The sequence below is a fragment of the Pelmatolapia mariae genome, linkage group LG16_19 (assembly GCF_036321145.2).
Source record: "Pelmatolapia mariae isolate MD_Pm_ZW linkage group LG16_19, Pm_UMD_F_2, whole genome shotgun sequence".
Classification (NCBI taxonomy): domain Eukaryota; kingdom Metazoa; phylum Chordata; class Actinopteri; order Cichliformes; family Cichlidae; genus Pelmatolapia; species Pelmatolapia mariae.
Genome location: NC_086241.1, coordinates 29,296,412 through 29,307,647, shown reverse-complemented (window position 1 = coordinate 29,307,647; position 11,236 = coordinate 29,296,412). Strand labels below are relative to the sequence as shown.

Below are 11,236 nucleotides of genomic sequence, written 5' to 3'. Positions count from 1 at the left end.
GAGAACTCTGTTAACGTTCTTTTTCATTGTTACCTAGCTTTACCTTTCGATGATCTCGCCTCATTGTTGTCTTTTTTTACCTTTTATGAGTGTCCATTGTTGCACATCCTAACAAAACCCAGGTGATCTCCGGATATCCAGGGTTGCCTAAATTGCTCCTGGAGCGTATATGACAGAGAACATAAATAATAGCTATAATTATGAGATTAAAGAGGATATTTCCTGAACCTCAAGGTGTCTTGTAATTTTTTATGTAAAGTCATATCAACACATGACTCAGTTTGGAGGTGAACAGAATGTGATTTTTCACCTGATTTTTTTCCCCGTCATCGTGCTTCCAGCTCTGCTGTCACTGAAGACTTTCACACAAGTTTGACACACGCACAGTCCTACACTCTTTGTTGGTTTTGTTTATTCATCCCAATTATTTCTCTGGGTGTCCACCCCGAATTTGTCTTGATGATGTTGACTTGCTTTGTGAGATTATTAAGCTGAAAATGATCCACCTCATCACACTTAAACCTTCAAGCTTAAGCAGTTTTAAACATACACATGACCCTCACTGTTCAATCCTATATATGTGTGTAGCACTATTTAAAAGACCAACAACGTTCTGGTCCCTGGTGGACTCGGCACCTCATCTGTTTTAACTCATCGCTCTAGAGTACCCATCAGAGGCTCCATGGCAGCCAGGAAACAAGACTCAAACTCCTGGTCGGAAAATCGTTCTACAGAGTCCCTGGCATTACGGCGCATTTCCAGTCGAGCGGCTGGTGACAACAACAGGATGGTTTCCATGGCAGCCGCATAGCTGTCCTCACTGTCAGCCAGGAAGCCCGTCTGCCTGCCTTCGTACGGCACCACGATGTCCAGCTTTGGACCTCCAGACTTGTGGGCAAGAACGATGGTGCCTGCGGCCATACACTCCACCACACCTGGAGACAAAGATGGAGGATTAATGTTCAGACCGGCTGATCTGATACAAAAGTCTTACTGTTAAGTTTTTCATTCACTCATTTCTGTGGAAAACTGTGCAGTAAGTACTATTGAAAAAGAAATACTTTGTACGGTTTTAGTAACACATGCTGTCCTCACCGATGCCGAAGTGTTCATTCCACATTGTGTGCAGACCAATGGTGGCGTCCACCAGCTCTCTCTTCAGCTCCTCAAAGGGGATATTAAGTTTGAATTCAACATGGTCAGCGATGCCCAGCTCCTGACAGAGTCCCCGCAGCATCAACACCCTCTCCTCATCCTCCTGGTTCCTGCATCCGCCAATCAGCACCAGCCGTAGAGACTCTCTCCCCCCTGGGCCGTCCCCTTTCCTGTCTAGCAGTTTGCGAAATGCTCTGATCTGGAGCTGGTGATCCTTCTCTGGCCTGAACTGACCCACCGACACAATGGAGTGGCGCTTCCTGTCCCCTCTGCCGCCGTCCTCTTCTTCTCTTCCAAGCTCCTCCCAGCCCTCCATCTCATCCTCGTCCTCCAGCGGGACATCTAGGAAGGCCCTGATGTCACATGGAGGGTAGACGATGCTGGTGCGGCTCGGAGAGCGCCACAGAGCGAGGATGTGTCCCAGCGTCCAGGTGGAGTTCACCATAATGACGTCGCTGCAGGAGCCGGCCAGGCCGTACAGCAGAGCAAAGCAGCAGTAGTACACCACCTTCAATGCACTCAGGATGGGGTTTCTTGAGATGAAATCAGCATTGTTGAATCTGAAATATAAAGACGAAGATGAAAGGTAAGGTTTTTGTTTTTTTGGGCAAGAGTAATCACACAACAGAACATTTACAGGTCAGGATTGGATTAGCCTCAAATGCCTGGGACGCTTTCATACAGCACAACCAAATAGCTTAGGGCAAATCTAGTTACACACTCCACACTGAACACATCGTGTACGTAGCAATTCTGTTTTCATTTTACAGAAAGGCTGGATAATTTTTTTTCAATTACTCTTTCTGTCCATGATTACCACTCAGAGAGTTGCAATCGCAGCACTTTAAGATGGTAAAAGATGGAGCCTAAGGTCCTCTTCTGTGAGCGTGACTAATAAAAGCACAGAGCAAGTGTTTGTTTTTTCTCAGGAGAAGCCACTGGTGGTGTCCTACCTGATGACATCAAACACAGTACCAGACAGCAAGTACGACTGACTGATGAGCAACGGATAACCAGTCATGTATTTCAGTCAATGCAAGAACTTATCACTCTGTACTTGCCTAATTTGACAGTGACCATTGTTAACCAACACAACCGTGTAGAGTAAGCCTGAGATTATTTGATCTTATTTTTTTGCCTGCTGTACATTATTTGTAAGCTGCTGTTGTTGGATTAAATCAGTGGTTCCCAAACTTTTTTTGCTAGACCCCCTTTGTTTTACAAGAAAAATGTTTGCCCCGGGGAAATGTTTGAACTGGGGGAACAAATCGTGGCAGGATCAGCCTGATATTATTTGTATCCCACTGTAACTTTACTGTATAAAGAGCTAACATCTCCAAAATGTCAGGAGTAGTTAGTCATTACAACAAGTGTTTGTGAACTAAAAATCAAGAATGTAGGATACTGTTTGTCCGTGATTTGAACAGCCCAGCGCATGCTCCCGACGAAGGGAAAACCAATTCTGCAGGGGAGACCTACCTTGGCACTTGTGCAGGTGAAACCAAAGGGCAGATATGCTTCACCATATTTTCTAGTCTTTGGCTTAGAATGAAGTTGGTTTGGAAACATATTCAGCTATGCTTCATCTCCTGCTTTGCCTTTGTGTGGGCGCCCCGTGCTAGCAGTGTCCAAGCGTTTTGGGGTTTTTTTTCCCCCCCTTTTCATACCGCGCCCCCCTGCAATGGCTCTGCGCCCCCCCTAGGGGGCGGGCCCCACACTTTGGGAAGCTCTGGATTAAATGGAGCTGTGTCTAAATTCACTTTTACCTTGGGTTCCTTTCTCTGACCACAGACAGCATGTCGGTGCTGACAGTGGGATAGTGAACGTAGCTTGCCACTTTACAGCCTCCCAGGTAGCGGAAGATCGGCAAGGTGAAGGCGTAGCCCATCGAGTCCACATACAGGTCAGGAACGAAGGCCGTCAGTGCCTCCCACCCTAAAACACACACACACTGCGTCACTTCAACTTACAAACCTGTTGATCCCACAGAAAAGAATAAATTCAGTAAAATTCAAAACATATGATCCACAGCACTGGATCACATCTATATGAAGGAATCACATACACATCATGTGTTTCATGTTTGCAGAAACGTTAGCAAAATAGGGTGGAGACTACAATGAAAGCAAATGTTAGAAATATACATCATCTTGTTCCCATATATTAAATCAAAGAAAAAAATCTTACTGTAATATAAATGAGTACTTGAATTTATTTAGTCTTCCATTTTAGCCCAGATCTTACCGAGGAACATTGAGCCTGCGCTCTGACCCAGCAGGGTGAAGTGAGGGTAAGAGCTGGCCTCCACGAGTACACGGTGACGCAGGAAGATAAAGGTGACTGATCGAGGCAGTGTGATGTTGAATCGCTGCCGGGCTCCCTCCAGAATCTGCTCACCGGTCACTCCCTGGTCACCCGTATAAACCACAAAGGAGACGCCGGGATATCTGGGATAAAGGCAGAAACTCTACATTAGTGTTTAAACTTCGGGTTTATCTCTGTGGTCTGAGGGTCAGCTTATGTTTTTAAAAGCAGTCACTTGTACTATACTATTTGCTAGAGAGCAAAGAAGCTGCTCTAAATGGTCTCACTAGATGGTCTGTGGGTCTTGGAGACAATGGTAGAGGTAGTTTCAACCAAACATAGCTGTGAAATCAAGGACAGAGCTGGAAGAGAAGTGACTTCCTCTTCAACCTACAAACAACAACAAACGTGAGACATACTTTCCCTTAAAATTATTTTTAAATATTTTACCGGTGCATGAGGGCCCTCAGGGAGCACCAGAGGACCCGCTCCCCGCCTCCTCCCGCGTTACAGTAGGGGTGGAAGAAAGCCACCGCCGGGCCATCATCCTGAGCCCGGCGGGCCTTGCGGCGCCCCTGCAGCCACATGCGGACCCCCAAAAGGAGCAGCAGGAGGACGAGGGTCAGGATCAGGCTCAGGTAGAGGCATGGCACCAGCAGCGACCACAGCAGCCTGCGGAGGGACGGAAAAAAGAGGACTGGCAATGTGTGACACTTAAAAACAAGCTCTACTCAAGATAATTATTAATCTGTTACTATCGTTAGAACTGGACAGGCGACAGTAAATCTGTTATTACTGTTGATTACGCTAATGATAAGTCAGCTAGCTGCTAGTTAAGCTAAAGTTAGCTCTCAACAATACTTTTCCTGTTTGTTTGGGGGGGGGGGGGTAGCACCAGCTCTTTGTACACCATTTTATCACTGAAGTGCAAATAAAGCAACACATGCGAGACAATTCCTACCTCATTAAATCACAAAAACACAAAGATAAGTGGTGGTGGTGGTTGTCGTGTCCCATTTTGACAACACAACTCCGTGACACTAGCGGAAGTAACTGTCAGCTGCCGGAGTTGACCGACTGTGATTGGTTCAGCCTTTGTTTACGTTCACGTCATCGACACGTGACTTTCCTGCGTAGCAACGGAGGTCAGAGGAGGGGAGTTTGCACGGGTATAATGAATGTACCATTAAACACTGGGTGGTGAACTTTGAGTTCATATTTTGGGAGTAAAGAGGGACTCGCTTCTCCCTGAGGGAAACTGTGAAGAGTGCCCGCAAACCAGAAACCATTAAAGTTGTCCTTCAAAGTAAAAGTCGCACCTGTTGGAAATTTGTTAGGTGCAGGAGTTAGGCACAACTTTTATTCTGAAGACAAATATCATTTTCCTGTTTATGATACACTTCAAAGTTTCATTAAAGCTGGGAGTAACTACAGGGCTAGTATTGGCAATAACAATACCAATACTTTTAACTTAGAAAGGCAGCTTATGTAGAACGGATTTATGAGATAAATCAGTATTTTTAAATTCTGAACACAATTTAATGACCACTAAATCACTGTGATTACTCATTCTACAGTTATTTCTACAATAATTTGTTAGATCAAAAGAGAGAATTGGTTTTTTTTTTAGTAGATGTTACACACAAATTTCATAGTGTGTGTTTGATTTGTATTTTTTTAATTTACCCCAAAAATGAATTATTTACAAAATTCAGTGGGCTATATATTGAACTTGAATTTAGAGTATTGATTGGAGTATCAATGCCAGGGGTGTAATTTCCAAGGGGGTTAGGGGGGTCATCTGGAATCATCTGGGAATTTACCCAGATTTATTTATTTATTTAGGCAGAGATTTAGAGACATTAAAGCTATTCTATAGTATAATGTATTATATATAATATTGATACTTTAACTTATCACTATTACAAATAATATTTCTTACTCTTCTTACTGTTGTGGAACAACTGTGACCATGCTGTTTCCTCTGGGATTAACAAAGTATTTCTGACTCTGATTCTGAACAGGCTAACTCAGCAACTCCAAAAGGTGCAAAAGAGCACAGAAGACAGCTAAAGGGGATGATTGGAGAATTTCTCCCTTGATTAAGAAAATAACCTTCAAACAAGCAGACAGAGAAGCAGTAAAGGCCTGCCAGAGCATCTCAAGGGAGGAAACACAGATTTGATTGGGTTTTGCATTCAAAACCAGGAGCGTCTTCCTGTGTCTGTAGAAAAAATATGAACCATTCTGGTGACAATCATACTGTATGATTATATAATGGATAATAGGTACCTGCTGTTGACACAGAAAACATGCTGTGTTTTTGTGTTTTGTTGCTTTGTATGAAGGAATGTAATGCTTTCACTAATCTACTGCTTTAATGATTTCACATTTATCTTACATTATTATTATTGGAGGACCATAAAATTCACAGCGTTCTGCTGTAGGTGCTGCAGGATCATACAGTAGTAGAACCTCACACTGATGATCTCTCCCTATATGCTCCCAGTCATGCTTCTGACTTGTTCTGCTTCCTTCTGGCCACTGCAGACTCTTTTGTTTTCAGGATTCAAGCCAGAGATCTCAGTCTCATTACCAGTGATGCTCCTCCACACTGAACTGGGTCAGTTTGCAAAAGAAACCCATGTTTCCATGCTGCGCAAGTTTGAAGCCCATGAGTGCAGCTAAAATGAAAGTGGTCAAGAGATGCACAAGGAGCCAACCTGGAAAGGGAGATATCAAATTTAAATCAGGTATGGTTTTTGATATTTATAATCAGAGTCCTGGAAGTTGTACAATACTTGTTACCTTCCAGGTTTAGATCTTACATGAAAACAACCTGTGTATAAAATCTGACACTACTATAGGCTGAACAGAATGTCTTAAAGAGAAACCAGTGTCTTCACCTACAACTGTAGTATGTAGTATGAACTGTCAGATGATTATGAATGCATATTAGTGTTTACCAGCTGGGTGTAGAGTAAGTTCTGAATGTAGCAAAGAGTTGCTAATGTGATACTAACAGGCAATGGGATATTGTGCCTGAAAGTCCAAATTCTTCTAGCGAGGTCAGACCTGAGGCGACACAGGCTTCATAAAACTTGTTAGAAACACGAAGCGCCTCTACTGAAGAGGTTCAGTAGGCTTACTCTGTGAGACATTTCCAGGGGAATCCCAGTGTGATGGTGGTGGTGAGATAAGAGGGAGCTTTTAAGTCAGATAAGGCAAATATAGACTATTAATCAAACACATATCGTTCATTTTACAGTATAAAGTGTTAATTTGGGGCACCATGAACAAATTTGACTCCCTGATGGGTGAAGTAGTTTGGGCCTACTTATGAAAGGTGCAGTATTCAAATCCATCAGAATATTAGTGTAAATACAACGTCATGATGTAAGCTGGAAGCACAAACAACACAAAGGTTAGGACTATTCCTGGTTATGGACTATGAGCCTCTGTTGGTTCACTGCACATTTATCCAAGATCAGTCCATATTATATGATGCAAATGAGCCTTTTTTGATAAACATTTAGTAAATAGTACCCCAATTAACAAAACATGATTAATCAATAGTTTATGTTGGTGATTTTTCCTGTAGGTAAAATCTCTGAGGTACGAGCCTAAGCATCTTTGCAGTTATAATTTAGCAAAACAGCAACTTTAGTTAGTTACTAGCAACCGACACCTTCTCAGATCAGGATAAACAGGAAGCGACACATTGCAATGACACTTGACTTTGAGTTTTTTGTTTTTTGGAGGAGTGGGGGTAGGGTGTTTGCAGTAGTTTGCAGTGGAAGCCCTCAGTGACTCTGTTTGTGAGAACGGTGCAAATGTGGCCCGAGGCCTGCTCTCGGACGCAGTTGTAAACCTGCTGCCTGACGGATCCCCTCAAACCTGCCCCATCCACATTCAGAGGTGTCAAAGCACCTGCTGCCATGTAGGAGGCAAAAAGCAATGTCGCTCATGCTTGAGTAGATTCAAAAATACCAGCTGTGTGCACCCCACAGTGATCAAAAACCAACATTTACTGTGCCCCTCCTGCACTGCAGCCTGTGAACGAGCAAAACCAGGTTGCACATTTATACAAATGCAAAAATTACTTGTGACTTAGGATCTGTAAATATGTGAAATTTCAAAGCCTTGCAGTTAATTTATTATTTATAAATGTATCTCATCTATTGAGTTCAAGAAATGAGCTCATTAAAACCTTTTTCTTTGCCTTCATGTTGACACCAGCTGTTTCCTTGAGACAAGCAGCAGGTGGCACTAACTGTCCAGTCCAGTTTAGTTTCTCTGACATGAGAAAGGTCACAGTTTCTTTGTTGCTCCATATGGATCTGATGCTTTGGCTGTTCTTCATTCCATGTATGAACTGTATTAATAAATGTGCATCTAAACACAAACAGCCTTTTCATAGCAGCTGTTTTGACATGTCAAGGCAGGAAAAGCAAAGGTGTGTTAATGGTAACTGACGGTGCTAGTCTAGCTTCATCGCTTACTGGGACATTAAATAAAAATGACTCATTAATGCTATTTATTTCATTGGTGTCTTCTCTGCTATGAAAGGGTAAAATAAAAATAAAGATATGTTGAGAAAGAGGAACAGACTGTGCTCAGAGTTTAGACACAGATATTGCGCAGTGCACTTCCTGTTATTTACGCATCCAGGAGTCTACTTTAAAAAAATTACACATGGCTGCAGAAAATGCAGTTATTACAACACAATTTAACATTGATCATCTGTCACTTTTTTCTTTTCTTTAACATCAGCCAGATGTTGACCTGACATCATTACCATGTGATGCTCCATTTTGGGTTGGATGTCACTGACTCACCAGATGACTTGAAATGATCCACTTAATGCTGCTCAGACCAGATTTGAGCAACACTAAGTGATTCAGCAGTTTTGGTTTGAATTTAGACAACGACATTTCAATTTTTTGTTTTTTCGTTTGTTTTTAAAAGGAAGATTTATGTATGTGAGAATGTGCTCTGTTCTTCTTTTGTATTCCTCTGGTGACCACAGCCAACAGAAGGCCATTTCTTTTTTCAAGAGAGCTTTCCACTTTGAAATTTGTCCATTGAAAAAACGTATGTATTTATAACAGCAGCAGTCAAATCACAACAACAGTCGCCTCAACAACAGGCGCTTTGTATTATAAGGTAAAGGCCTTACAATAATACAGAGAAAAACCCAACAATCATATGAACCCCTTTGAACAAGCATTTGGTGACAGTGGGAAGGAAACACTCCCTTTTAACCTGAAGAAACCTCCAGCAGAACCAGGCTCGGGGAGGGGCGGCCATCTGCTGTGACCGGTTGAGGGTGAGAGAAGGGAGACAGGACAAAAGACACACTGTGGAAGAGAACCAGAGGTTAATAATAACTAACTAATCGTTAAATAATTGAAGTGACTACCAATGAGAGTGCAGAATACCATTGATTGACCTATAACCAGGTAATAACATCTATCAAGGAAAGTAGTGCTGGTAACTAAATCAGATATAGTGCCCTTAAGTTACTATGGCAATAAGCCAAACAGATAAGCTTCTGTAACAGTGTGGCCGGGCTTAGGGACCAGACCAACAGTAATTCTATCATTTTTATCACCAGAACATTATTAAAAGTTTGAGAAACATCAAAAATATGATTTAGTTAGCATTTACTATAGTCCTGAGTTGCTAAGAACCTAGCAGAATAACACACTAAGGCTTAAAATGGCATGTTAGTTAAGTTATGCAAAAACACTTTAGTGGACATATTATGTACTCCAGTTTTGTTTGTAATTAGTCACATCTTAAAATAGATGGAAACAGTCAAGTGGTCACCAGGAGAAAAATTACCAGTGGGTGGCAGCATGTGGGCTCTTTGGAAAGTGGTTTTGTAAGAACATCCCTCTATGGGCACAGCTACAAATAGCTACTACACGGCACTACTTTGCTTAAGTGACCCCTAGGAACAACCAGGATCAACCAGTTGTTTTCACAATTAGATAACAAACCACACATTCAGGGGTAACGCAGTCAGTGGGCTAGTGGAGTGATGAATCCATATTTTTAATATTTGGTTCAAACTATTACACAAATTATCTTGATGCATGCTCAATCATCCAGGTAAGTAAATCTCCAAAGGTTGATTCTGTTCATCTGGACGTGGCCTCCTTGACTCAGCGCTCAAACCAGCGTTCCTCCCTGTTCCTCCCCTCCCGCTGGTTTGAGCGTGGAGTCAAGGAGGCCATTTACGTGAAAAGGGAAAGACCATCTCTGAATCGAGGAGGGGGGCTAAGGGTACATCTTTCGCCATCATACAATGCTGTGATTGCAGCCATTTCCCAACTCTCTGTGAATGGTACTCATGGACATTGATCAGTGGGCTTTGATCAGTGGTTGTTGATCAGTGGTCATGAGAATTTGCATATTAATGATCAAGAAACTGACCTCCCAGCCCATTGTTCCTTCAGTGGGCTGGTTTCAGTCATTATGCAAATGTACTGTTTATAAGATTGGGGAAACCTGCAGTCAGCTGAGACTGAAGAAGTCACTTGGATGAGTGACGAAATGTTTCTCCCACTGAAAACGCTACGTCCAGATGAACAGAATCAACCTTTGGAGATTACACAAATTACTTAGTAGCTTACCTTTGAGTTTTCAGGCTTTGCTGAAGAATAAAGGTGGCCATGCCAAATATGGACTTTCAGGGTAGTTACAAGGATACAATTGCCCGTTTCCATAAATCACTGCACCTATTTTCCGTTTTATAAAAAAGTGAGGGGTGGCTCAAGACTTTTGCACAGTACTGTATAATGTCGTGAAAAAGAGAGCTTTCAGAGGACTCTGAGCAATCCTGTGAAAAACAAAGTGCACTAAGTACAATAAGTTGAAGTAATCTTTTCTCTATGACTTGTTGGTATCTCATATTATTGTGGAGTAATTTTGGTCCATTTTCTTTGTAATGTTGTTTCACTTTGTTGAAGTTTGAGGTTTTTTGTCTGCGCACTGCTCTCTTGAGTTTCTACCACAAGATTTCAGTCAGGCTGAGGTCTGGACTTTGACTCCGCCATTACACAAGCTCAATTCCTTTCGTTTTCAGCCATTCTATTGTAGATTTGATGGGTGTGCTTGGAATCATTAGATATCAGATAGATGGTCACACATTTGACTCAAGAATAGTTCGCGCCGGTGACTCAGTGACACCAATGTGCCCAGGTCCTGTGACCAAATCATGACCCCTCCACCACCGTGTTTGACAGCTGGTATGAGGTGTTTGTGCTAATTAACTGTGTTTGGGTTTCTCCAAATACAGTGCTGTGCATTATGGTCAAACATCTTCACTTTGGTCTCATCTATCCAAAGGACATTGTTCCAGACGTCTTTGTGGTTTGTGCTGAGATGTACTTTTAAGAGAGCTGAGACTCTCTCCTGGCAAACCTTCCAAACAAGTCATATTTGTTCAGTCTTTTTCTAATTGTGCCATCATGAACTTTAACATTAAAGACTGCAGCTAGCAAGCTAAAGTCTGACATTGTTTTTTTGTTGTGTATTTTTGCAGTTTCTCTGAGAATTGCACAGTCTGACTTTGGAGGGAATTTGCTGGAACTTTGGGAAGGTTGATGCACTGTGCTGACACACCCCTGCACTTAACTACTCCAGACCTGCAAACTGCCACAACCTATGCTTTTTAGAGGTGCTCACACTTTTTGATGGTCGTTTAATTAACTGCACTTGATACTTACCCTCTTAGTTTCTATGGAAGCATTAATGCCACACTTAGTTT

General features: G+C 42.3%; 1 protein-coding gene across 1 annotated transcript; it reads right to left on the bottom strand.

Annotated features, from left to right (window-relative positions):
• Positions 1 to 38: 38 nt before the first annotated feature.
• LOC134645893 (GDP-Man:Man(3)GlcNAc(2)-PP-Dol alpha-1,2-mannosyltransferase-like) lies at positions 39 to 4,498 on the bottom strand. The gene is made up of 6 exons (XM_063499518.1): positions 4,421 to 4,498; positions 3,910 to 4,131; positions 3,400 to 3,602; positions 2,922 to 3,090; positions 1,096 to 1,715; positions 39 to 935 (listed from the first exon to the last, which is right to left on the bottom strand). The coding sequence occupies exons 1-6, from the start codon at positions 4,474 to 4,476 to the stop codon at positions 652 to 654; spliced, it is 1,554 nt and encodes a 517-aa protein (XP_063355588.1). The 5' UTR covers positions 4,477 to 4,498; the 3' UTR covers positions 39 to 651.
• Positions 4,499 to 11,236: the final 6,738 nt, after the last annotated feature.

What these genes read in the sequence shown, in the direction of transcription:
- LOC134645893 (XM_063499518.1), bottom strand. Translation starts at nt 4,476, where the DNA reads ATGGGACACGACAACCACCACCACCACTTATCTTTGTGTTTTTGTGAT. An exon ending in CTGAGGGCCCTCATGCACCG is followed by an intron (nt 3,603 to 3,909) that starts GTAAAATATTTA and finishes CCTTTATCCCAG; the next exon opens with ATATCCCGGCGTCTCCTTTG. An exon ending in GAATGAACACTTCGGCATCG is followed by an intron (nt 936 to 1,095) that starts GTGAGGACAGCA and finishes CTTTGTCTCCAG; the next exon opens with GTGTGGTGGAGTGTATGGCC.